Genomic DNA, 27,944 nt, shown 5'->3' on the forward strand with positions numbered 1-27,944 from the left:
GCTGGGACGAGGCCATGTCGGATCTGGGCTCGGAGGAGTTGGAGGAGGAGGGAGAGAATGATATTGGGGTGAGAGCTCCTGGGGACGGAGGGGTTGTCCGGAGGCCGGTTCCGAGAGTGGAGAGGGTGGAGACCAGGGGACGGGAACCACAATCCCCAGGCAGCCCGGCCAGGGACAAGGACCACGCCGGCCACACCGGGCACTGCGTCTTGGAAGTGGTTGTGAAAGATGAAACGTTATGACCTCCAGTTGCCACATCCCTTCCTCCCGCTCGCCCAGTCCTCTTCCTCTATGAAAGACAAAGTTTCCAGGTCAAAGGCTTGGGAAGCTGCCCCTCCCCCCGTCAGCCCCCCAAGGAGGCAGTTTCCTTGGGTGTCCGGAGTCCCCAAGTTCCAGCTGTCACACCATCCTTGAATCAGTCATTTCTGTATGTGAGCTTGACACCCTAGGGCTAAGAGGATGAAGGAACTCTGCTGCTTGGCAGCCTCCAGAAAGTGCTGAGAGGACCTGGGCTCCAAGATGTTACTGAGATATTGTTAGGTGCTGTCAAATCGGTTCTGACTCACAACGACCTGATGTATAACAGAACGAAACGTTGCTGCGTCCTAGCCATCCTTACAATCGTTGCTATATTTGAGCCCATTGTTGCAGCCACTGGGTCAATCCATATTGTTGAGGGTCTCCCTCTTTTTCACTGACCCTCTGTTTTACCAAGCATGATATTCTTCTCCAGGGACCGGTCCCTCCTGATAACATGTCCAAATTAAATGAGACAAGTCTCGCCATCCTTGCTTCTAAGGAGCATATTAGTACCTGAGATATTACTATGTAGACCTAGAATCCCATGTGCTTTCTTTAGTCCAGTCTGAACTGACTGAGTTATTGGAATTGTTCCTTGATTTTAGGCATTAGGGAAACAGACCATTCTCTGAGCGAAGGGAAGAGCTTCCTGCCTCCTTGCTTCTTCTCTGGCTTGCTTGAGTTTGTTTTTAAATTGTGATAAATATATATGTAACAAAACATTTGCCGTTTCAACATTCTTCCCATGTCCAATTCAATGGCATTAATTGTGTTCATCGTGTTGTGCAACCATCACTGTTACCTGTTTGCAAAGTTTTTCATTACCCTTAACGGAAGCTCAGTGTCCCGGAAGCAGTGAGTTCTCCTTCCCCCTCCTGCCTGCCCACTCCTGGTAACCACTAAGGAACAAGGGTCTGTATTCACTTGCCTATTCTAGATATTTCATAGAAGTGGAATTATACAATATTTGTCCTTTTGTGACTGATGTACTTTTTGACTTATCACTCGAGTATTTTAAACTAATCTTTGTAGGAGGGGAGGCGCCCCCTATTCCTTCTGCTTTTCAGCGGAGGCCGGGCGTGGGGTTTGAACATCCGCTGCATGAATGCAGCTAGCTCACTGTGTATACACACGTTTTGGGGAATCTGAATGGCACAAACGGTTAAGTGCTCAGCTACTAGCCAAAAGATTGGCCGTTCCACGCCATGCAGAGGTGCCTCAGAAGACAGGACTGCGATCTACTTCTGGAAGGTCACATCCTTGAAAACCCTATGGAGCAATTTACTCTGCACATAGGGGGTTGCCATGAGTCAGAATCGACTTGACGACAAATAACAACTTTTTGGTCCCTGTGGTTGGTAGTGCGCCTGATCCAGAGTCAGCTGTCTGGAGCTTTCAGTCAAGCAAGGAGACTGAACGTGGACCCACACAAGAGGGCAAGGCTTATGACCAAGGGTGACCCAAGAAAGTGAAGGGCATCTTACAATGATCAAGTACTCTGTCTTCACGTGGATGGCTTTTGCTTCGCCCTGTAGACTGATAGGAAACCCTGGTGGCATAGTGGTTAAGAGCTACAGCTGCTAACCAAAAGGTGGGCAGTTCAAATCCAACAGGTGCTTCTTGGAAACTCTATAGGGCAGTTCTACTCTGTCCTTTAGGGTTGGAATTGACTTGACGACAATGTTTTTTTTTTTTTTTTTTTTCACATGGGTAGACTGATAACTCCCTCATCTTTATATCCAGACCAGCTCTCTCTCCTGAAATCCAGACCCATATGACTGCTCCAGACACTGCCACTCGGGTGTTGTTGGATTGTTGAGACTTTGTGATGGCTTCTCATGGCCCAGTAACTACCCTCCTTCCTAATAACATATCTTAGAGGGAACTACCCTGGCTTTCTCCTCCAGCTTCATTTTATTGGTCCTGTCCTTGAAGCAGCTTCAGCCACTTCCTTCACTCTGTGTGCTCTGCTCCTCCTTCACCATTCCGCTCTCCTGGGAAGCCTGCTCTATCTCACCACTGCCTCTCCGCATCCCCACAGAACCTCCTGCAGACCTCCCTGTCTCACAGGTCACATGGCTGCAGCTGTCCTCTCTCTGTGCTCCCTACCGCTCTGGAACCACCTGGAGGACAGAGACCTCGTCTTTCTCCTGCCATGTGCTGAGAGCATGTCGCCTGGGTGGTGGAGCCTCTGAAGCACTCACACGTGCTTAGTCACCCAGCCAAGGATGCAGGTGTGAGGTATACTAGCGAGATCATGCAACCACAAGCCATCTGACTTCCAGCCTCAGCTTGTCACAGCCAGCTGGGTAGCTTGCTGTCCTTGGGATGGCGGGATTGTACGTAAGAGAAGCCTACTGAGGCCAACTTAAAGAAGGGTTTTTTACTAAAATGGTGCAGAGAAACTAGAGGGCATGCAAAGAAAAACCTGAATATCCAGGACAGCTCTGGAGGCTTCTGCCGCTAGGGTTTGGGGGTCTTTCTTCCTAAAGCTGTATGGCTTCCACATTCATTAGTGTGATTAAGAACTACCTGAAATGCTTATTAACCAGCGGGAGTGGAAGCCTTGGAATCTTCATAGAAACCACAAGCCTGGGGAACACACACACACACACACACACACGCACATACACATATACACATGCAGGTGCACAGTGTCCTAGAGCCTAGCCAGTAATGCGTCCCATCTCTATAAATCTCAGTGTAACGACTGGGCATTGCTTAAACATTGGTGACCCAGTTGATTGGCTTTTCTGGGTGAAGAGTCCATCTCTAGACAGTCAGCCACATGCTCTAAGAGTTCGTAGACAAGTGATATATCAGACAGAGCTGGACCACAGCAGGGCCTTGAAAAATGAGTGGACTCCAGGTCACACAGTGGAATGTGCCTGTGTTGTTGAGTGGTGAAGGATCAAATTGGAGAGGCTGATTGAAATTAGATTGTGGAGAACTCTGGGGACTCAACTAAATAGTTCAGATTTTATTTTGTCAGCGCTAGAAAGCCTGTTGCGGGTGGAGGGGGGCGGTGAGAATGGATGTGACCTGGACAAATTGGAATTTTAGGAAGCTCATCCTGGCAGGAGTGGCTAGTTTGAAAGGAGGAGAAACTGGAGCCATTGTTTAGACCTTTCTCTGTGGTGGCCTCAAACTTAGGAAGTGAGTGACTTGGAGCCCCTTCTTATCTTACTTGTGGGTTAAGGCTGACAGTACTACTGAGGTTCCTCCAGGGGGTAATAGTGCGGCAATTTAGAGCTCCAGCTTTGGAGTCCCCCAGTTCTGGGTCAGACCCTGGCTCTACCATTTATAAGCTGTGTGTTGTTGGGACACCAACTTTTCTGAGCCTCAAGTTCCTTAGCTGTGAAATGGGGGATAATAGTAACATCTACTTCATTGCTGTTAGCTGCCCTCAAGTTGGCCCCGACGCATGATGACCCCATGCACAAAGGAAGGAAATGATGCCTGGTCCTGTGCCATCCCCATGATTGGTTGCAGATCAGACCATTGTGATCCATAGGGTTATCATTGGCTGATTTTTGGAAGTAGACGGCCAGGCCTTTCTTCCTAGTCCATCTTAGTCTGGAAGCTCCACTGAAACCTGTTCAGCATCATAGCAATATGGAAGCCTCCACTGATGGATGTGTGGCAGCTGCATATGAGGTGCGTTGGCTGGGAATCAAACATGGGGCTCCTACATGGAAGGCGAGAATCCTACTACTGAACCACCAATGCCCTCTAATATCTACTTTTTTTTTTCCAGTTGCCATGGAGTCAACCCCAACTCATGGCGACCCAATGTGTGTCAGAGTAGAACTGTACTCCATAACGTTCTCAATGAATTTTTCAGAAGTAGATCTCCGGGACTTTCTTCCAAGGCTCCTCAGGGTGGACTCAAACCTCCAACCTTTCATTTAGCAGCTGAGAACATTAACTGTTTGCACCACCGCGTAACTTGAGCTAGAGGACTCTTTTTGTGCCCTGCAGCCCAGTTTACTTCTCAGCTCCTCCCTCCTCCCATCCTTGAAGGGTAAACCTGGCTTCCTTCCAGACAGACACTCCAGGGCATTTGCATTTCAAGTCCTGGATTATCAGAGGAAACAAATGGGGAAGGTATTTGTGTGGGCTTTGACACGTTCCACCTGCATATGCCATTTCAAGCACATTCCTATAAAGAACATGCCTCGGAGTACCTACTGTTTTTCATAAATTGGTTGATTTTGCTTATAGTGTAGAGGATTATCAAAATTAATTATAAGCTTAGATGTTGGAGGAGGGCAGCTCCCACCATGAGAAGCTACTAATTGTGGGACCTTGGACCAATGCTTCATCTTGCCCAGGCCCATTCACACACCTCCCCTGTAAGACAAGGAAAGTGTTATGTGGTGCAGAGAAATATGAGAATTCCATGGTATGTTGTCGTTGTTAGGTGCCGTTGAGCCAATTCTGACTCATAGCGACCCTGTATACAACAGAATGAAACACTGCCCCGTCCTGTGCCATCCTCACAAATGTTGCTATGTTAGCCTATGGTTGCAGCCACTGTGCCAATCCATCTCATTGAGGGTCTTCCTCTTTTTCGTTGATCCTCTGCTTTACCAAGCATGGTGTTCTTCTCCAGGAACTGGTCCCTCCTGATAGCATGTACAAAGTATATGAGACAAAGTCTTACCATCTTCACTTCAAAGGAACATTCTGGCTGTACTTCCTCCAAGACAGATCTGTTCGTTTCTTCTAGCAGTCCATGGTATAGTCAATATTCTTCACCAACACCATAATTCAGGTGCATCCATGGTATAACCAAAAACAAACCAAACCCGTTGCCGTCAAGCTGATTCTAACTCATAGTGACCCTACAGGACAGAGTAGAACTGCCCCATAGGGTTTCCAAGGAGTGCCTGGTAGATTCAAACTGCTGACCTTTTGGTTAGCAGCTGAACTCTTAACCACTACACTGCCAGGGTTTCCATTAATGGTATAGCATTTATGAAATGCTTAGAACATGGGGCGTGCTTAAGAAATGGTAGCTGTAACTATCTCGATTTCTTTCCCCAGGAATATGAGGGGGAACGGAATGATGCAGGTGAACGACATGGGAACGGGAAAGCCAGACTGCCCAATGGGGATACCTACGAGGGAAGGTATGAATTTGGTAAAAGACACGGCCAGGTAAGAACCACAACTTGACTGGAGGGTTTTCTATTTAGCTGGGTGTTGAATCTACTACCAAGTAGGACATTTTGGAATGATATGAATTACATAATCATATGTTTCAGGGGACCTACAAGTTTAAAAATGGTGCTCGCTACATTGGAGAATATTTCAAAAATAAAAAGCATGGTCAAGGCACTTTTATATATCCAGATGGATCGCGATATGAAGGTAAATGTTATGCCAAGCCAGTTTTGTGTGTGTGTGTGTTGCAAAGGTTTCTTGTTTTGTGATTGAACTTGGCTGTGGATACTGAAGTACAAGAGAGGGTTTAAAATTCTCCAGATTAGCCAGCCATTCAACAAACACAAATGGTGTTCTTAGGTTCACAGGCTGGGCAAAGAAAGCAGACTGCCTTTTAATTAATTAATCCCCAGTGGGAAATATGGCTGTCCTGTGACCAGCACATTCTGTCCCGTGAGCCAGTTTTCTTGGGAGCAAGCGACAAGGGAGGCTGTTGGGTAAGCACAGACTTGGGAGGTGGTGGGACCATGACTTTAGAGAGTTGACATCAACCTGATGGCAATGGGATTTTGGGTACCATTTGTCTGGAGTCCCTGGGTGGTGCAAATGGTTAACATGCTCAGCTGCTAAACAGTGAGGTTGGAGGTTCAAGTCTACCCCAGGGGCACCTCAGAAGAAAGGCTTGGTGATCTACTTCCAAAAATTCAGCCACTGAAAACCCTGTGGAGTACAGTTCTACTCTGACACACGTGGGGTCACCCTGAGTCAGAACGGATTCAGTGGCAACTGTTTTTTGCCATTTGTCTCCTTGAAGTTCTTTTTGCAATGTTCCATTTCTTTCTTTCTTTCTTTTCATTTTATTGTACTTGAGGTGAACGTTTACAGCACAAATGAGCTTCTCATTCAAAACTTTATACACAAATTGTTTTCTGACATTAGTTGCAATCCCCACATGGTGTCGGCACTCTCCTCCTTTCCTTTTCCACCCTGGGTTCCCTGTGTCCATTCGTCCAGTTTTCCTGTCCTTTCCTGCCTTCTTGTCTTTGCTTTGGCAGGTGTTGCCCATCTGGTCTCTTATACTTGACTGAACTAAGAAGCACGTTCCTCACGTGCGTTATTGTTTGTTTTATAGGCCTGTCTAAACTTTGGCTGAAAGGTGGACTTCGGGAGTGGCTTCAGTTATGAGTTAGCAGGGTGTCCGGGCGCCCTAGTCTTGGGGCTTCCTCCAGTCTTTGTCATACCAGTAAGTCTGGTCTTTTGTTTGTGTGTATGAATTTGAATTTTGTTCTACATTTTTCTCCTGCTCTGTCTGGGACCCTCTATTTGTGATCCTTGTTAGAGCAGTTGTTGGTGGTAGCCGGGCACCATCTAGTTCTTCTGGGCTCAAGCTGTTGGAGGCTGTGGGTGATGTGGTCCGTTAGTCCTTTGGATTAATATTTTCCTTGTGTCTTTGGTTTTCTTCATTCTCTTTTGCTCTGGAAGCAAGTATCTTAAATGGCCGCTTGCAAGCTTTTAAGACCCCAGATGTTACTCACCAAGGTAGGATGTAGAATATTTTCTTTATGAACCATGTTATACCATTGACCTAGATGTTCCCCAAGACTATGGTCTCCAGACCTCAGCCCCAGTAACTCAGTCCCCCCTCAAGGTGTTTGGATGTGTCTAGGAAGCTTCTATGACTTTGCCTTGGTCAAGTTGTGCTGACTTCCCCTATGTTGTGTGTTGTCTTTCCCTTCACCAGAGTTAACACTTGTCTACTATCTAGTTAGTGATTTCCCCTCCTCTCCCCTCCCCTCCCTCGTAACCATCAAAGATTGTTTTTTTCTGTGGGTAAACCTTTTCTTGGGTTTTTATAATAGTGATCTCATACAATATTTGTCCTTTTGTGATTGACTTATTTCACTCAGCATAACGCCCTCAAGATTCATCCATATTGTGAGATGTTTTGTGGATTCATCATTGTTCTTTACTGTTGCGTAGTATTCCATTGTGTGTGTGTACCACAATTTGTTTATCCATTCATCTGTTGATGGGCACTTAGGTTGTTTTCATCTTTTTGCTATTGTGAATAATGCTGCTGTGAACAATGTTCCATTTCTAACCAGCCCTTCTTCTCAGGACCACATTGTTTCTTTAGACCTAGTGGTTCCTTCCATGAATTCTTCTGGTCTAGGAGACATTCCACCTTGCTCAGCTGGCTTTTCCTGTCTCTGCCATAATTCCTTACATGCCAATTGTATATTTCAGTAGGATCTTTGTTTCCTTATTTCCAATACCTCACTGCTGTCCCCATGCACACAGTCACCTGATATGACTCAGTTGTTCATCGAACCCCAAGGAGGGACCAAGGTAGAGGTTCTGAGCCTGGGAGGAGATTAGAGATAGAAAGATTTTTTTAAAGAAAAAGTTAAATGCAAATTTGAAACAACAGTATAAAGTTCATACAAAAACATGCACTTCTGAAAAGGAACCGTGACTCATGGCCATTGAACACCTGCTCCAGAACATGGCCTTTCTCTGACTCACCTTCCTCAGTTGGGCAGGGTTTACTGCAGCGGCCTTGTGATCTGTTGAGCAGAGTCTCTAACAAGTTTTATGTAAAGCAGATCAGGCCCTTTTTAAAAGTTTGCCCACTAGGTCTTACCCGTTGCCATCGAGTCGATTCTAGCTCATAGCAACCCTGTAGAACAGCGTAGAACTTCTCCATAGGGTTTCCAAGGCTGTAATCTTTATGGAAACAGACTGCCACATCTTTCTCCCTTGGAGCGGCTGGTGGATTTGAACCGCCGACCTTTTGGTTAGCAGCCAAGTGCTTAATCACTGCACCACCTCAATAGTCCTTACAGACTTGAAATTGAATATCCTTGCCATTTCACTTTTGCAAATTTTCTTCTAAATGCTTAATGTATTTTTCTTGCCCTTTTGCTACCCTGGAGACCAGCCTACATAACCAATAGAATGGGGATGTCCATAATTTTGTCACAGATTTTTGTTGGGAATAAACCAAATGATGTGAATGTTTCAGCCACGATCTTGCCCCAGGGTTGTGCTGGGGCTGGCTCACACTAGCTCACGAAAGTTCATTCTGTGCCTCTTTTCCCAGTTCTGTAGGTAGTTTGAAATTGGCAAATGCCACAAAATCAGGACAGCGCCTTCTCCTCCTCCTCCTCCTCCTTCCTTCTCCTCTTCCTCCTTCCCTTCTTTCTTCTCTTCCCCTCCTCTTCCTCCTTCTTCCTCTTGGTTTCGATAACTGGTTTACCAGCACACCACTGCCCAGAGATCCAGACAAGATTTCTACACATTCTGCATATCCTCATGGCCAATTCTATATTCAAGCCCTCTATCAGTGAATTAGTTCAATTTTAGAATTCTTCATCTATCTTAATCATGTTGTCCTATCTTATATCACATCATGGAACCCTGTCCTCTTTCTTGTTACCAATGGCCACCTGACTTCTCTTCATGAGGTTTTGGTAAACTTGCTTTTGTTCTGAACTATTATCCACTTTTCGAACCATGCAGAGTAGCCCTTTATGTTGCCGTACATTGTACTTTGCTGATCACGCACGTGTCTGACTATCCTCCCAGCCTGAGGGCAAGTTCCTTGAGGACATGCCCTATTATTTGTACAACTATATGTATGAGGAGGAGCCCTGCTGGTGCAGTGGTTAAGAGCTCAGCTGCTAACCAAAAGGCTGGCAATTTGAATCCAACAGCTGCTCCTTGGAAATCCTATGGGGCAGTTCTACTCTGTCCTATATGGTCACTATGAATCAGAATAGGCTTGATGACAATGGGTTTGTGTGTGTGTGTGTGTGTGTGTGTGTGTGTGTGTGTGTGTGTGTGTGTATGAGGATGGTGCAGGACCAGGCAGTGTTTCATTCTGTTGTACATAGGGTCGCTATGAGTCAGAACTGATTCGACTGGCACTTAACAACAACAATGTCTAAATATCTCACAGGGTGCTCAGGACATCATGGGTGCTGAATAAATATTAGATTGATTTGGGAAAATATGTAGAAACTCCTTTTTGCTGATAAATGTTGAAGTGTATTCATGTAAACACACATTGCTTGGGTAATTAATATTTTCTTTAGCATATTGTATATTCTTTTTCTTTGTACAGAGGTGGATCGTTTTTGTTTTTTTTTTTTCCTAATAAGCCTAAAGCTTATACGAGTTTTGGGGGCCCTCTTCAGAAAAAAAAAAGGATATAAAGTTGACATAAAAGTGACTTTTTATTTGTAATGATAAAAGAAATAAAAACAAAAAATTTAAAAATACTATAAACATCACAAAATCGAAGAAAGTAACCTAAGATTTTTATTAATGCCTCTGGAATATCTTTTCCATTTTGTAAGCTAATACCCTTTGAATGTCTCTCTATATGACAACAATTTTAAAATATCATTTTCTATTTATAGCCCTTGTCATGGATTGAATTATGTCCCCCCAAAAATGTGTGTATCAATTTGGCTGGGTCATGATTTCAAGTATTGTGTGATTTTTCTATATGTTGTAAATCCTGCCTCTATGATGTTAATGAGGGAGGATGGGCAGCAGTTGTGTTTGTGAGGCAAAACTCTATCTACAAGATTGGATTGTGTCTTGAGGCAATCTCTTGAGACATAAAAGAGAGAAGCGAGCAGAGAGACAGGGGGACCCCATACCACCAAGAAAGCAGTACCGAGAGCCGAGCGCGTCCTTTGGACTTGGGGTTCCTGCACGGAGAAGCTCCTAGTCAAGGGGAAGATTGATGAGAAGGCTGATAAGAGAGAGAAAGCCTTCCCCTGGAGCTGACGCCCTGAATTTGGACTTTTAGCTTACTTTACTGCGACGAAATAAACTTCTCTTTGTTAAAGCCACCTGTGGTATTTCTGTTATAGCAGCACTAGATGACTAAGACAGCCCTGTTGGTGCAGTGGTTAAGTGCACAGCTGCTCACTGAAGGGTTGGCAGTTTGAACTCATTTAGCGACTCAGTGGAAGAAGACCTGTTGATCTGCTTCTAAGTATTACAGCCTAGAAAACTCTATGGGGCAGCTCTACTCTGTCACGTGGGGTGACTGAGTTGAAGTGGATTCGACAGCACCTAACAACAACAACAAATAGAATAGGAAGATAATTCCATCTTTCCTCTTTGACCAACAGATTGATCAAAATTTGTTTCTTTATTATTCATAGTTTACAATAGTGTCTTTCATCTAAACAACTTGTTATTGGCAATGTCATGTACGTTTTTACAATAGTTGCCGAATTTGTAAAAATGTCTATTAAGTTTCTTTCATATGTGAGCTGTAAGATTGGGGGACGTTCCGAGTTTTGTAGTTCAGGGATTAACAGTAAATACTCTCTGAATTCACACCATCCCTTACCCAGTCTGCCTTGTGCTGTACCAAATTCGTGGGATGGTATGTCAGGTGCAATGCAGGAAAGACAAGTCAGGGAGGCGTGCAAGTCACAGGTTTATTATGCTCTCAGTTCCCAGAGATGGGAGGCGTAGCACGCCATGATGAAGGCCACACAGGGGGCTGCACCGGGGGACAAGTCAACAATAAGCGGAATTGTAGGAGAGGGCTTCTGTATGGCAAGCAGTATGGTTTTATCTAGGTTTTGTGAGCTTCTTTGGGATTAGGCATTTTGAATAATTCTGTAGGCTCAGGGGCATAGAGGATGTCCCTAGTTGTTGGGTACCTAGCCCTGGGGTGATTAGGATGGGTGCATAGTGGCCCAGGAGCATGAGTTGGAGTTGGAGAGTGGACTTAATCAGCTGCTCAAGAACAGGAATAGACGGGCCTCTACCCAGGTCCTCAAAACTGGATCAAGACAGCATTTCAAAAAAAATGGTATCGCCCTTTGTCCTCATTGTACCCATTGCCGTCAAGTCGGTTCTGACTCATAGCGACCCCATAGGACAGAGTAGAACTGCCCCATAGGGTTTCCAAGCAGCAGCTGGTGGATTCCAACTGCCGACCTTTTGGTTAGCAGCCGAGCTTTTAACCACTCTGCCACCAGGGCTCTGTCCTCATTGTAGAGCTATTTTATAAATTTCATGACATCTTTGCCAATTATAGTACTTCATATCAAGTCAGCAAGACATTAGCATGCACCTGTACGGAGGTGAGTGGCACGGCCCCTCGGCAAGGGAAGAGTCCCAGCAGAGGTGGAGGGGGGTGAGGGCATGGCATCCAGGTGCATGGACGTAGTGTGTAGGTGGGGTGGCTAGACTGCAGAAGTGTGTGGGAGCCATGAGGGAAATAGACTGAAATGTTGGCATGTGGCCAAGGGTGGACTGTCAAGCCTTAAAGTCAAGGGACCAAAGCCCTGGTCCAGGATCACTAAGCACATGAACGTAAGGGAGTGTGGTGCTGGGATCATGGCAGTAGACAGGGTCAGATGAACCTGGCTTTGGACCCTTGCTCTTTAGTTGACCGGCTTGCGGAACCTGCTGTCAGTACACACAGGTGATATGGGCCACATACATACACCTCTACCAGACCTGTACCAGATGGATCCTGACTCAGCTCTCCCTTAACTAGCTCCTCAAATGGCCATGGCCACTCCATGCCATCCAGAGTGAGAGGAAGGGGACAGAGGGAAATCAGAGTGGAAAGGGACAATGGCCTTTGCCATTGAAGTTAAAACGTCTCTCCTCTGCAACATTTCCAAAGCTGTCTGATCCTGTGAGTACTTTGTTAGAGCATGTGTGGCACCCGGAAGCAGAAGCTTCTCTAGCTTTATGGCATATCTGCCTCTGTCACCGTCCTAGCCCGGGGACCTGGTCAGGGTAGCACCCCTCTTCTCACCTGGGCTGTATTGTGTCGTCCCTTTCAGGAGAGTGGGCAGATGACCAGAGACACGGCCATGGTGTGTACTACTACGTCAACAATGACACCTACACAGGAGAGTGGTACTCTCACCAAAGGTTTGGTTACCATCTTTGGCCTTGTACATTTATTCATGTGATAAGAATAAGATGATGTTTACCCTTATATGGGAGACCCTGGGTGGCACAAACGGTTAACGTGCTCAGCTGCCAACCATGAGGCACCTTGGAAAGAAAGGCCAGGCAACCTACATCGGAAAAACCAGCATTGAAAACCCTAGGGAGCCCTGTTCTACTCTGACACGCATGGTGTCACCATGAGTCAGGGTTGACTCAATGGCAACTAACAACAACAACCCTTCCATGTGACTGTTTACACTTATTAAGAGACAGAACCATGACAGAAGCTCATTTACCCATTCTGCCAGGCACTGCAGAACTTCTGTGGTTCAAAGCAAGCCTGCTGGATGATACCTCACTGAGCGTGTATGGACAGCAGGTCCTCAGCACTGCATGCCCTTGTCTCCCCTCAGAGGGGCAGCACATGGGCATATGGGTCTACCATCCATGAGCTCTGGGGTGTGAGGGCATGGGAGAACCACAGCTCCTAGTAACACCACTTCTTCCTCAAGGGAAGGCTGATGCGCAGGAAGGCTGTCTCTGTCCCGAGGGCGATACCTGTCCTTTGGGTGGGCATCTGTTAATGTTGCTCGATGCTTGGGCACACTGAGCAGGAGGCATCTTCAAATACAGAAACCAAACAGCCAGCGTGTGAGCATCTACAGAGGCCACCCTCTGTTTACATGTCTGTGTTATAAATCTTGAGGATTTTCACTGCGGTAGAACAAAATGTCAGCATGCCCCTTGTCTTAACCAGGCACGGGCAAGGCACCTATTTCTACGCAGAGACGGGCAGCAAGTATGTTGGCACCTGGGTGAATGGACAACAGGAGGGTGCAGCTGAGCTTATCCACCTGAACCACAGATACCAGGGCAAGTTCTTGAACAAAAACGTAAGTCAATGGGAAGCGATGTTTGCCGATGAAATACACAATGCCACCTTGCCCTCTTCCCCAAGGTGGTGAAAATTATTTGGATGTAAAATACCCACCACTCAGGGAGCCCTCTCCTGTCCCCTCCAAACATGGGGAACAGGATAGCCACGCCTCACTCTGAGAATTCCTGCTTCAGGCTCTGATACCCACAGAGTGGCAGAGAGGTGGGGAAGGGAGGGACTTGTCCTGTAACCAGAAGGAATTCCATTGTCTTTCAGCAGCAGTGTGTCGTACCATTATAACACAAGGGGGCATCTTAGCCTCTGCTGTCTGTGTTCCTTCTTATTGGTCCATCAGTCTGAAACCACTGAATGTTTCCTGCAGTTCAGCACGTAGGTGTTTTGACTTTCTTTCCCCTTTAGGGGGCACTGCTAGAGCCTGGTAGAGGGAGACCCATGAGCTCCTTTCTCCTGCTGCAGGCCAGTGGCCCTCTCCGGGCAGTGGTGAGATTTGGGGGTGTCCAGGGAGCAGGTCTGCTTTCCAGCTCACAATACCTATGATTGGTCTCTTCCACCTGAAGGACTTTGTGACTTTGCTTTCCCTTCTTGTACAGGGCCATAGTGTGATGCAGAGAAACCCTGGATAATTCAGAACCTACAGCATGGGTATTTGTGGGTTGAGAGGAGACTCCCTGAAGAATTTGCTGAGCAAATTAATAATGTTAGTGTTAGAAGCTGACATAGGGAACATTTTACTGAATGAAGTCTTTTCAGACTCTCTTAAAACCCAGTTTTCATTTACATATAATTTATGTCCTAACCATAGATTCTACTTTTCATCTTAATGAAAACAACATACTCTTCTCAAATCTATATGATGTATATGTAATTCTCAGCAGAATTCCTATGGGCATTTTTTGGGGATGGGAAGCTGGTGGAGGGGAAGAGAACTTGACAAAAGTTAATCTAGAGGAATTAATAAGGCTGCTTACGTAACAACAATTGTGAGGATGGCCAAGGACTAGGCAGTGTTCCGTTCTCTTGTACACAGGGTTGCTATGAGTTGGCGGCACCTAGCAGCAACAACATGTACAACCAAAAACCTCATGGGATTTGGTTCTTTAGTTCGGATGTTTAGGGTCATGGTTTCATGGGACATCCTAATAAGGTGTTTAGTGTTTCTGTTCTACCTCCTAGTTGGTTGCATAGAGCCTGGGGTCTTAAAACCTTGCAAGTGGCCATCCAAGGCACAACAATTGGTCTCTATTCACCTGGAGCAACAGAGGAAGAGAGAGTCAGGACTGGGAGGAGAACATGGAATGTGTGGCTAATTGCCTCCATGAACAACTGCCTCCTTTGCCATGAGACCAGAAGAACCGTATGGTGCCTGGCCACAATTCCTGATGATTTTGATCCAAGATTACATAGAAAAATCCTGATCAAAAGGGGAAAAATGCAGAATGGAATTTCAAGTTGTCATGGACTTCAGACTTTCTGAAGCCAAGGGGGCTGGGTGATCCCCTGAGACTATTGCCCTGAGATAATCTTTAAAACTTAAACCAAAAATATCTGCTGAAATCTTCTTAAAACCAAACAATAGTTTAACTTAACTAGTAAAAAATGTTTGCCTTAAGCATTGTGTTCTTTTAAGAACTATTTTTAATTGATGCCTTTGAATTATGGTGTTGGCAAAGAATGTTGGGTATACCACTGACTGCAAGAAGACGTAACAAATCTGTCTTGGAAGAAGTGCGGCCAGAATGCTCATTGTAAGAGAGGATGGTGAGACTTCTCACATACTTTGGACATGTTATCAGGAGGGAGCAGTCCCTGGAGAAGGACAATGTCTTAGGCTGGGTTCTCTAGAGAAGCAAAACCAATAAAGTGTATAAACATATATATAGAGAGATTTATAGCAAGGAAATGGCTCGTGCAGTTGTACAGACAGGAGCATCCCAAGTCTGTGGGTCAGGTGGAGGCTTCTCCTGATTCATGTAGCCTCAGGGGCTGGTGAACCTAAGATTGGCAGGTCAGAGAGCAGGGCTTTTGTTCACAGGCTGCAAAGACTGACGAATCCCAAGATCGGCAGGCAAGACCGCAGGTAAGCTGCTAGCTCAAGTCCCAAGGACCAGAGGTTAGATGAACAGGAGCCAGCTGCAGGATCTGAAGCAAGCAAAAAGCCATGAGCCTTGCCAGAATGTCCACTTATATTCGATGCAGGCCACACACCCAAGGAACCTCCCTTTCAACTGACTGGCTACTCACAGCAGATCCTATCATGGAGGTGATCACAACATCGTACGACTGCCAAACCACTGAGAATCATGGCCCAGCCAAGTTGACACACAATCTTAACCATCACAGACATCATACTTGGTAGAGTAGATGGTCAGTGAAAAAGAGAAAGACCTCAACAAGATCAACTGACACAGTGGCTGCAACAATAGGCTCAAGCATAATAACAATTGTGAGGATGGCGCAGGACCAGGCAATGTGTTTCGTTCTGTTGTACATAGGGTTACTATGAGTTGGAAATGACTTGATGGTACCTAACAGCAACAACATATGGGATCAAAGTGACAACAACAACTCAAAAGATAGGAACCTTAGGGGGCAGTGAGTTTATGTTAATGGGGGAGGAACAACTCAGAAAAGGAGGGTGAGAATGGCTGTACAACTCGAAGAATATAATCAATGTCATTGAATTGCAGAAGTAGAAACTGTTAAATTGGTGTATGATTTGCTGTGTATATTCTTAACAACAACAACAAATAACATAAAATAAAAAAGAATTAATAAGTGCAAACAGCCCAGACTAATCTGAAAAAGAAAGTAAAAATGGAGGCTTTGTTCTACTAATTATTCAAAAACTTCAGTGTTAACATGAATAATAGGTGAGTACATCCCAACTGTAAAACATTAGAACAACGAAGTCCCCCCTTCCCCTCCCTTCTCTTTCCAGCCCTCCTTCCTTTCTCCCTTTCTCTTCTCCAGCCCTTGGGGATGTATCCTTCCACACTTCTTTCTGTGTATCCTGCATGCACACTTAGACATGCGTCTTATACAGAATTATGGTTTGGGGTTTTAATTACATAAATAGGATCTCATTATATTGGGAAGGTCCCTTGGTGATGCAAAGGGTTTGCACTCAACTACTAACCTAAAGGTTGGCAGTTCAAACCCAGCCTGTGGTACCATGGAAGAAAGGCCTGATGATCTGCTTCCATTAAGATTACGGCTAAGAAAACCCTATGGAGCAGTTCTACTCTATAACACATGGGGTCACCAGGGGTCTGAATTGACTCCATGGCAACCAACAACAACAACAAATATATTGGGACACGAGCATATACGCAAAGATACATCTTTATCTTCGTGTACGTTTGGGAGTATTTATGTAGGTTATGAAGATGTGGAATTGCAGAACATACAAGCGTGGATATTTTAAATGGTGACTAACACTGCCAAATTGTCCTAAAAAGCTGTATTAATTTATACTCTCACCAGCAGAATCTGAGTCTCTTTATCAGTTGTCCTCACCAATACTGGGTACTGCATCAGTCTTTAACAATCTTTTTCAATCCGATGAGGAAGAGTGCTAGCTCATTGTTTTACTGAGCATTTCCCCGTGAGGTCGAGCATTTCTTCACACTTTCGTTGCTGTCTTGTGTTTCTTCATCAGAGAATTACCTGTTCACATCCTTATCTGACAAGGTGTAAAGCATACTGTGTTGTTGTTCTTGGAGCTCTGGTGGTGCAGTGGTTGAGAGCTCAGCTGCTAACCAAAAGGTCAGCAGTTCGAACCCACCGGCCACTCCTTGGAAACCCTATGGGGCGGTTCTACTCTGTCTTACAGGGTCGCTATGAGTCAGACTCGACTTGATGGTAATGGATTTGGTTTTGGTTTTGATATGCTGTTAGCTGCCATTGAGTTGGCCCCAACTCACGGTGACCCCATGTACAATGAAACAAAATGCTGACCAGTCATGTGCCATCTCCATGATTGGTTGTGGATTGGACCATCGTGATCCACCAGGTTTTCATTGGCTGATTTTCACAAGTAGATCTCCAGGTCTTTCTTCTTAGTCCATCTTAGTCTGGAAGCTCTGCTGAAACCTGTTCAGCATCATAGAGACCTGTGTCTCAGTCATCTAGTGCTGCTCTAACAGAGATACCACAAGTGGATGGATTTAGCAAAGAGAAGTTTATTCTCTCACAGTCCAGTAGGCTACAAGTCCAAATTCAGGGCTTCAGCTCCAGGGGAAAGCTTTCACCATCGGCTCTGGAGGAAGGTCCATGTCATCAGTCTTCCCTTGGTCTGGGAGCTTCTCTGCGCAGGAACCTCAGGTCCAAAGGATGCACTCTGCTCCTGGCAGTGCTTTCTTGGTGGTACGAGGTTCCCATGTGTCTCTGCTTGCTTCTCTCTTTTATATCTCAAAAGAGATTGCATTAAGACACTAATCTTGTCAACCTCATCAATATAACCTCATCACAGCAATAGAATTTATAACACATGAGGAGATCATATATAATCTCATCACAGTGGTGGAGTTTACAACACATAAGGAAATCACATCCGATAACACAATCATACAATACTCGGAATCATGACCTAGCCAAGTTGCTACCCACATTTTTTGGGGGACACAATTCAATCCATGACAACAAGTCTTCACTAACAGATGGGTGGTGGCTGTGCATGAGCTGCATTGGCCGGGAATCAAACCTGGGTCTCCCATATAGAAGGTGAGGATTCTACCGCTGAACCATCACTGTCCTCAAAACATACTGTAAAGCTTCAATAATTAAAACAGTGTGATACTGGGATAGAAATATAACAATGAACAAAGCACATTAGAAAGTCCTGAGACATCCAAGTATTTGAAATAATTTAGCCTTTGATGAGGCTGTCATTTCAAATTAGGGGTAAAATGATGGTGGAGTCAAGAAATGGTGCAGGGACAACTTGATAACCATTTGGGAGAAAAAGCAAATCAGTGTCCCATATGAGTTTTCCTAGGGATGCTGTAACAAATTCCCAAAAGCTGGTGACTTAAAACAACAGAAATTCATTCTCTCATAGTTTTGGAGGCCAGAAGTTGGAAATCAGTTTCACTGGGCTGAACTCAAGGTGTCAGTGGGGACATACTCTCTCCAGATGCCCTAGGGGAGAATCTATTCTTTGTTTCTTCCAGCTTCTGGTGGCTCTAAGCATTCCTTGGCTTGTGGCTTCATCACTCTAATCTCTGTCTCTATGGTCACATTGCCTCCTCCTCGTCCATCCATGAAAACTCCCTTTACCTCCTTCTTGTAAGGATACCTGTTATGAATTAAAGTGTGTTCCCTCCAAAGTATCTATTGGAATCCCAATTCCTATACCTGTGTATGTGATCCTGTTTGGAAGTAGAGTTTTCTTGGTATAGGTTTGCTATGAGTTGGAATTGACTTGACGGCAATGGATTTTGGCAATGGGTTTGTTATGTTAGACTATACCCAAGCTAAGTGTGTTCTAGATCTAATCACTTCTGGGTTCTAAAGGAGCAGATTAGGTTAGATACAGAGATATGCATACATGGGGGGAAGACAGATGCCTTGTGAGGATCATCTACAAGTCAAAGAATCAAGGAATGCTTGGAGCTACCAGCAAGGAAGGAATTGACTGGGTGGAGACCCTGATTTGGACTTTTACTTCCAGAACTATGAGAAAATAAATTCCAGTTCTTTAAAGCCCCCCACTTGTGGTATTTGTGTTACAGCAGCTCTAATAGACTAAGACACATATGACAGTCTTTAAGGTTCACCTGGATGATCCAGAATAGTCTTCCCATTTCAAGATCCTTAACTTAGTCACATCTGCAAAGTACCCCCCCCCCCACCTTTTTTTTATCATAGAAGGTAACATTCACAGGTTCCAGGGATTAGGACATTGATGTCTGTTTGGGGGACATTATTCATGCTACCGGAGATCTGTTCTGCAGCATGTAGATAAAGAGGATTTCTAGAAAGTAAAGATTTAAATGTAAACAAGGAAACCGCATGTAGAAGAAAGCATAGATGAATATTTATTGACTTGGAAATGGGGAAAGAGAACTTCTTAAACAGAAACATAAAAACCAAATCAATAGGTTTTACTTTCTAAAAATAACCTCTGAAAGAACAGAAAATGTCGTAAAGAAATGAATGACAACTGGCGTTAGAATATTTGCAGCATTTAATATATAAAGCTCTTGTATCAATCAGTGAGATTTGAGCAGCCAAAAAATATTGAAAAATTGACCCTACTAATAATTTAAAAGACGTGACTTAAAATGGCGAGATCCCCCCCCCTTTTTTTTTAATCTTAAAAAACATATAAAGGTGAAGAAGGTGCTAATACCCAGAAAGAGTAAGGGGTTGAGACTACCGGGGCTCTGCTCACTGTTGTAGGAATGAAAATTGTTAGAGCCTCATTCTGATCAAAGTATGGATGTACTTTTGTCCAGAAATTCTACTTCTGAAAATTTACCCTAAGGAAAATATGAAGGGTATGCATAAAGATTTAACTCCGAGTATCTTTCTATAGCATTCCTTGTCAAAGAGAATTATTAGCATAGTAAGTATCAACAATAGTAAATTATAATTCAGAGATAAAATAAACACCAGAGAATAACTGGTGTTGTGGAAGAATATAAACATGGATGGTCATTCATTCCATATTTCTAAGTAAAAATGGGGTACAAGTCAGTAGGTGTAGTTACGATGTGGATTTCTGTTTAAAAAAAAAGCTATGTTCTAGAAAGAAAATTACAAGGAATACAACAAAATATTAGAAGCAGTCTATCTTGAGTAAGTTTTCCTGTGGGTGTAGGACTCATTAAAATTTTTATAACCAATACATCACTTCTATAAAGAGATAAAACACTGTTAAGGATTTAAAAAATAAGCGAAACGGGACATGTTGTTGTTGATGTGTTGTTGTGTGCATGTTGTCGGGTTGAGTTCGACTCATAGCAACCCTATATGAGAGAGTAGAACTGTCCCGTAGGGTTTCCTAGACTGTAACCTTTACGGGAGCAGATCGACAGGTCTTTTCTCCTGTGGAGCCGCCAGTGGGTTCAAACCACTGACCTTTTGGTTAGCAGACAAGCACTTTAACCACTGCACCACAAGAGCCCCTAAACAGGACATATACTTTGCAATTTTCTTTTCTTTTTTCTTTTTACTCTTTGTTTATTGTTGTGCTTTAAGTGAAAGTTTACATGTCAAGTTAGTCTCTTAAACAAAAATTTATACATACATTGTTATGTGACCCTACTTGCTCTCACTGTACTGTGACAGCACACTCCTCCTTTCCACCCCTGATTTCCTGTGTCCATTCAACCAGCTCCTGACCCTCTCTGCCTTCTCATCTCACCTCTGGACAGAAGCTGCCCATTTAGTCTCATGCATCTACTTGAACTAAGAAGCACACTCTTCACGAGTATCATTTTATGTCCCACAGTCCAGTCCAATCTTTGTCTGAAGAGTTGGCCTTGGAAATTGTTTTAGTTCTGGGCTGATAGAGAATCTGGGGCCCGTGCTTTCCAGGGTTCCTCCAGTCTCAGTCAGACCATTAAGTCTGGTCTTTTTACTAGAATTTGAGTTCTGCACCCCACCTTTCTGCTGCTACATCAGGGACTCTCTGTTGTGTTCCCTGTCAGGGCGGTCATTGGTGGTAGCCGGGCACCATCTAGTTCTTCTGGTCTCAGGCTGATGAAGTCTCTAGTTTATCTAATACTTTCCTTGTGTCTTTGGTGCTCTTCATTCTCCTTTACTCCAGGTGGTTGGGACCAATTGATGCATCTAAGATGGCCGCTTGCAAACTTTTAAGACCCCAGATGCCACTCACCAAAGTAGGATGCAGAATGTTTTCTTAATAAACTTTGTTTACTTTGCAATTTTATTAGTCATTAGTTCGTCAGGCATTTTTTAATCCAGGTTGGACTTGACCCAATTGTATGATTTTGGGTAAGTGTTATCGTGGTAACATTATATCATTTATTTGATATTGGGTGTTGACATGATGAAGTATCTCTTGGTTTCTCTTGCTCGTAGCCTGTTGGCCCTGGAAAGTATGTGTTTGATATTGGATGTGAACAGCACGGTGAATATCACTTAACTGATGTGGTAAGTTCCAGAGTATATATCCTTTCCTACATTCATAGGTAAAAGAGCCGTTCAGTTATAATGCTTCCAGAAGGTTAGAGGTGATTAGAATAAGAAGTATGTCAACTCTTGGGAACTTTTGCTTTTTCGTTTTCCTTTTTTATTTGCATGCACTAATATAGAATTCAATTGCTAGAACTAAATCACATCATTTCAAAGTTATTGCTGAAGTCAATATGAACCATCAAATCCTGAGTTGGGGAGTTATGGACACTGTGAGGTTCCTGGCTGGTGCAAACAGTTTTTGCTTGACTTATAACCGGAGGGCTGGTGGTTCAAACCCACCCAGTGGTACTGTGGAAGAAGGGCCTGCCTATCTGCTTCTGTAAAGATTACAGCCAAGAAAACCCTATGGAGCAGTTCTACTCTCCATGAGTTGGAATTGACTCAACAGCAATAGTTTTTTTTTTTTTTTGAAGTCTTATAAGTGACAGTTGAAATGTGTAACACAGTATTACCACAAACCGTTCAATAACTGTTAGCATTTCAGGGGTGTGACTCGCAAGACCCATGTCAAGCCTTACATTATCCTACAGACAGTTGGCAATTGGTCTGGTTACTGAATAGTGCCATAAAAGTGCTACAATACAATTCCAAACCTGTCCCTCTCTCCCTCACTTCGGATATTCCAGACTGAGTTTATGCAAACATTAGAAAGTTGACATTTTTAAACTTAAACCAGGAAAGAGGTGAAGAGGAGGAGGAGGAGGAGGCGTTAGTAGCTGTCATTCCCAAATGGAAAGCCACCAAAATTACGGAGCTGGCCCTGTGGACGCCGAGGCTTCCGGAGGAGCTGCCGCCTGCAGACACACTACCTGGGCAGGAAGAGGTCCCGGGGGCCGAGGGTACGCGCGTCTCCAGGCACTTTGGGAGCAGACTCTGGGTAGATTTGTGTGCAAGGTGTTTATTACAGCAAGCCTTTGAGATCAGCATGCGAGAGGTAACAGATACTCCCAGGGAGGGGAGAGGAGGGAAGAAGTAGGGTTGATTGGATGCAGATGCAGGCCCTCCACCACTGCAGGGAACTACCCGGGCAGGTCTGGGGATGGAATGTTCTTGTTTCCCTCATCTTGATCAGTGCTTGGAAACCCTGGTGGCGCAGTGATTAAGTGCTACAGCTGCTTAACCAAAAGTTCAGCGGTTTGAATCCACCAGGTGCTCCTTGGAAACTCTGTGGGGCAGTTCCACCCTGTCCTATAGGGTCACTCGGAATTGACTTGACGGCAGTGGGTTTGGTTTTGGTTTTGATCAGTGGTTGGGCATGGGCTGCTCAGGTACAGTGTGGCTTTGGTCACGGACACTGACAGCAGCTAGTGACAAGTCCTTCCTTTAAGAAGGACCTGGAGCACTTCTCCGGGGCCATCATAACGCTCTCTGAGAAGTTGTTCAAGTGCCGGCTAACGTCTGCAAGGTTATACTGGATAGGATTCTTTCCATTGCAAGTGATGGAAAGCCAACTCAGTTTGGCCTAAGTTAGATGATGATGATAGTATGTGTTGGTTCATTTAACTGCAAAGCTCCGGGTGAAGACAGCCCCAGGCACCGCTGGGCCAGGTCTCTGGATGGAGTTCTAGCTCCCCTCTGCTTGGCTCTGTTTGCAGCCGCACTCTTCCCTCTGGAGAAGGACAGGAATGGACGCCAGCTTCACCACATTTCCATCCAGTCAGCTTGTGAATACCAGGGACAGAGGGCTCCTCTCTCTCAGTATTTTCACTAAACTCCTGAAATTAGGTTTATTGGACCAACTTGGGTCACAGGCACCTCTCTGAACCATTCAGGGCAATGGGGGATGGGTGCTTTGTTGGCCAGGCCTAGGCTGAAGCTGGGCAGAGGCGGGTTGCTTAAGATGGGCCTGTGGTCTACCTTGTACTGGTCTGCTCAGTTTTATCACACTCTGGTGGCATAGTGGTTAAGCATTCGGCTGCTAACCAAAAGGTCGGCAGTTCGAATCCACCAGCTGCTCCTTGAAAACTATGGGGCAGTTCCACTCTGTCCTATAGGGTCACTGTGAGTCGGAATTGACTCAATGGCAATGGGTTTGGTTTTTTTTTTTTTTTTTTGGGTTGTATTTCATAGGTCCCTGGGTCGTGCAAACAGTTTGCACTCAACTACAACATAAAGGTTGGCGGTTCAAACCCACCCAGCGGTGCCTTGAAGGAAAGTCGTTGCAATCTGCTTTCATCAAGGTTAAAAAAATAAACCAAAAACCAAACCTGTTGCAGATGAGTCGATTCTGACTCATAGCGACCCTATAGGACCCAGAAGAACTGCCCCATAGAGTTTACAAGGAGAGCCTGGTGGATTCGAACTGCTGACCTTTCTGTTACCAGCTGTAGATCACAGCAAAGAAAACCCTATGGAGCACAGTTCTACTCTGTAACACATGGAGTAGCCATGAATTGGAATCAACTCGACAACAACGGGTTTGGTTTTGTTTTTGGTTGTCTTTCAGGGGGAGACCCTGGGGAGGACACCCAGCTGCTGACAGACGTTTCCGAGGGCGAGAATGAATCTTTAAGGGCGGTCGATGAAGACGGAGACACCATCAGGGATGAGGGTCGGGACTACAACAGGGACGAGTTCCGATATGACATAGACCAGGGTGAGGACGAGGGTGAGGGGAGTGAGCATGAGCGATGGTCTACTCACACTGTGTGATCAGACATCCCGGAGCAAGGCCATCCTGGGTCAGGCCCAGGGACTCAAGAGGGCTTCTGAAGACCCACTGCAAACTCACGTGGAGTCCGTAGTCAGAAGGGTACTTCTCTCTTAAATACCCCTGCAAACCTGCTGACTCCAGCTTTGACCCAGGTGTGATGCCCAAGGTTCCCTCTATGGAGCCCTGGTGGCACAGTGGTTAAGAGCTCAGGCTGCTAATCAAAAGGTCGGCAGCTGGAATCCACCTGCCACTCCTTGGAAACCCAATGGGGCCGTTCTACTCTGCTCTATAGAATTGCCATGAGTTGGAATTGACTCCACAGCAGCAGGCTCGGTCAGATTTTGTTCTCTGTGTCCCTTGCGAATCTCCGTTTTAACCTCAGGCCAAAAGTTGAGCTAGAAATCAATAACACCACTTTGCTTGACTGCACGGTTTTTACTGCTGCTGACTCGCAGGGGTATGATGGAGGATTCACAGTGTTGCAGTGAACCTAGAAGCTTCAGCTCCCACCAAACCATGGAGCCCAGATTTGACCTCAGGTCCAACTGAAGCTTCAGTTCCTGAAAGCTTTAAAAAAATCTTTCCTCAGAGAGAGGACTCACTTCTTTTTTTTAACTTTTTTTTATTGTACTTTAGGTGAAGCTTTGCAGAACAAATAGTTTCTCATTAAACAGTCAGTACACATATTGTTTTATGACATTGGTTAACAACCCCACGACATGTCAACCCTTTCCCTTCTTGACCATTTTTTTTGTGAAAATATACATAGCCAAAGATACATGCTCAGTTCAGTGACATCGACTACGTTTTTCCAGTTTTGATGCTATTCTCACTTTAGATGAAGGTTTACAGAACAAAGTAGTTTCTCATTAAACAGTTAGTACACATGTTGCCCTATGACAATGGTTAACAACCCCACTACGTGTCAGCACTGTCCTTACTCAACCTTGGGTTCCCTATCACCAGCTTTCCTGTCCCCTTCTGCTTTCTAGTCCTTGTCCCTGGACTGCTGTGCCTCATTAGTACCATTTTGTTTTATGGGGCTGTCCACTCCCCGGCTGAACAATGAACCTCAGAAGTGACTTCACCACTGAGCTAAAAGGGTGTCTGGGGGCCATACTCTCGGGGTTTCTTAAGTCTCTTTCAGGCCAGTAAATCTGGTGTTTTTTTTTTGTGAGTTAGAATTTTGTTCTACATCCTTCTCCAGCTCTGTCCAGAACCCTCTATTGTGATCCCAGTCAGAGCAGTCAGTGGTGGTAGCTGAGCACCATCTAGCTGTACTGGACTCAGTCTGGTGGAAGCCTTGGTAGCTGAGGACTCACTTCTTTTATTCTAATGTCTTATATTGAATTTAAAGCTGATGTCTTGGGTGCAAGGGAAAGGGGGTCCTGGGGGCAGCCTGGGGTTATGAACCCCCTGGGGTCTCGCCCTGGTTCCAGACGGTGCTCACTAGCCCGGTGCCCCGATCGATGGCATTTGTCTTTGTTGTAAATTAAGAGAACATGTATTTCTTGTTCTTCTGGAGCTAGTACCTGGAATAATTAAATCATGTGAAACAGTTTTCCCTTAAATGCTTTAAACACATAGAGATTTAGACTTTCTTTCGCAATAATTATCCTAAATACTGTAAAGATACACAAAGACCACATGGTGTTGGGGTCAAGGCTGGGAGCTTTGTTGGAATCTGGCCTTACGAGTTCCTAGCTGTGTGGCCTCTTACCCTCTCTGTTTCCCTTACCTGTGTAATATGGATAATAACAATGCCTAGTGGAGGCAGTGGTGGTTCAGTGATAGAATTCTTGCCTTCCGTGCCGGAGACCCGGGTTTGATTCCCAGCCAGTGCACCTTATTCGCAGCCATCACCTGTCTGTCCATGGAGGCTTGTGTGTTGCTATGATGCAAACAGATTTCAGTGGAGCTTCCAGATTAAGAAAGACTAGGAAGAAAGGCCTGGAGATCTATTTCTGAAAATCAGCCGATGAAAACCCTATGGATCACAATGGTCCGATCCACAACTGATCATGGGATGGTGCAGGACCTGGCAGCATTTCGTTCTGTTGAGCATTGGGTCGCCATGTGTCAGGGGCCTGACCGGTTGGCAGCTAACAACAACAATATCTCATAAGTATAATGTCCAAAGGATTATGTGAGGATTGACTGGGCTAGCACATGTGTAACGTTTAAAGCAGTGCTTGGCACACAGTGATGCTCAGTAACTTTTGGTTCCTATGGGTAGTGAGCACCTACCATGTACAGACACTGCTTGCCCCAGTGGGCATGGAGTGGAGAGGTACTCTTATCCCTGAGAGCCTGAAGGGGAGTGTGAACTGGGAAATCAGTGATGTCACTGCAGTGTCGTATGTACATGTTGGGGGTACCAAAAAGGGGTCTACCACTCGCCAGACAGGACCAGGAAATATTCCCAAGAGGGTGAATCTAGGTGAGTTGAGAGGGGGAGAGGTGGTAAGGTATGGGCAAAACCAGAAAGGAAGTTCCAGGCAGAGAGGCAAGGGTGAGGACAAGGAGAGTGTCGGGGTGCAGAGCAGGGGGTCAGCTAGTCTGAGAGAGATTGGGGGGGCCCTCCTGATGGGCCTTTTCTAAACTCCATGCAATGGAGTTTGGATTTGATCCTGAGCGCAGTGGGAGGGGAGTGCCTGCAGCTGGCGTGTCTTCTGAGAACCTCTGGGGGCGGTGGAAGAAGGGCATACTGGAGTAGCAAGGCAGGAGGTGGTGGTAGAGGTAGAGTTGACAGGCGTGAGCAGTACTGAGGGGGTGAATCCCTTGAACTGGACTGGGAGAGAAAGGGCAGAGTCAATGACCTCCAGGACCAGCTGACATTGGAGCCCGAGGATGCGTGAAACAGCCTTGGACAAAAGGATCATTACCTTAACACAGTGGTTTTGTCCTCCAGGGGATCTTTGGCAATATCTGGAGAGGGATGGAGGTTGCTACTGCCATCTAGTGGGGAGAGGCCAAGGATGCTGCTAAACTTCTTACAATGCACAGGACAGTCCCCACAGCAAAGAATTATCGGGGCTGCATTGTCACTGGTAGCTAGCTTGAGAAATCTTGCCTTAAATGAACTAATTTTTAAATGGTAGGCTTAGTGGGCAAGACGTTTTATCAAAATAATAAAAATTCAAGGTCTGTTTATCATGATTTCCACATTGTATCTGAGGTTCACCCTGCAACTTCATCTTTAACATATTCTACTGTGAGAGTTAGTTTACTTAACAATAAAAAATAATTCTAAATTTCCTGAAACATTTAATTATAGCATCTTGTAAGAATATAGCAAATTCCTGTTTTTATTAATATAAGGTCCAAGCAATTATGTATTTAATCCATATAGTAGGTTGTATTTTGACATTGTAAGCATAAGGTAATTATTGAGCTTACTCTCACTTACACAAATATTCCTTCCTTAACGTTTACTTTGAGTCTGTGTTTTGCTTCATTTATTATAGGTACCAAAAGAAAAACTATACAAGTCTGCATAAGATAAAATGTAACATTCCATTTTGTCTGATAAGTGCTTAATATTTATAATATTATTTATCACAAAACAGCTGTTAGCGATTAAAGAATTTTAGAATAGGAAGAAAAGGTAATATGAAATATACTCATGCTTCCCTTTTTTCCACAGGAAATATTAGTTTTGAAGAGGATGAAACTAGATAATCAGAATTACCTGAGTAAGACGCACGGAACAAAAGGAACAGGCGATTGTATTACAAAAATTCTTCTGTTGAGTATTTAATACTATCAGCTATTAATCTTTCTTAGTTTTTTTTTTTTTTTTGGTCCTAAATT

The 27,944-nt window shown here is 44.8% G+C and overlaps 1 protein-coding gene across 2 annotated transcripts; it reads left to right on the plus strand.

The window, feature by feature from the left end:
* RSPH1 (radial spoke head component 1) lies at nucleotides 1–27,812 on the plus strand. Of its 2 annotated transcripts, XM_004384869.2 has the most exons (9): nucleotides 1–68; nucleotides 5,350–5,463; nucleotides 5,571–5,676; nucleotides 12,303–12,393; nucleotides 13,172–13,307; nucleotides 21,362–21,433; nucleotides 22,155–22,317; nucleotides 23,925–24,074; nucleotides 27,778–27,812. In XM_004384869.2, the coding sequence occupies exons 1-9, from the start codon at nucleotides 15–17 to the stop codon at nucleotides 27,810–27,812; spliced, it is 921 nt and encodes a 306-aa protein (XP_004384926.2). In that variant the 5' UTR covers nucleotides 1–14. The 2 variants fall into 2 exon arrangements, with proteins under 2 accessions (XP_004384926.2, XP_012413440.1); XM_012557986.1 differs by lacking the exon at nucleotides 5,350–5,463 and having other exon boundaries at nucleotides 15–68.
* Nucleotides 27,813–27,944: the final 132 nt, after the last annotated feature.

This window comes from Trichechus manatus, unplaced genomic scaffold, assembly GCF_000243295.1.
Source record: "Trichechus manatus latirostris isolate Lorelei unplaced genomic scaffold, TriManLat1.0 scaffold00128, whole genome shotgun sequence".
In the NCBI taxonomy this organism is placed as follows: Eukaryota; Metazoa; Chordata; class Mammalia; order Sirenia; family Trichechidae; genus Trichechus; species Trichechus manatus.

Bases quoted from the DNA above. Each gene is read 5' to 3' on its own strand.
- RSPH1 (XM_004384869.2), top strand. From the start codon at position 15: ATGTCGGATCTGGGCTCGGAGGAGTTGGAGGAGGAGGGAGAGAATGAT. The intron at 21,434-22,154 runs GTAAGTTCCAGA...AACTTAAACCAG, and splicing joins AATATCACTTAACTGATGTG to GAAAGAGGTGAAGAGGAGGA. The intron at 22,318-23,924 runs GTACGCGCGTCT...GTTGTCTTTCAG, and splicing joins AGAGGTCCCGGGGGCCGAGG to GGGGAGACCCTGGGGAGGAC.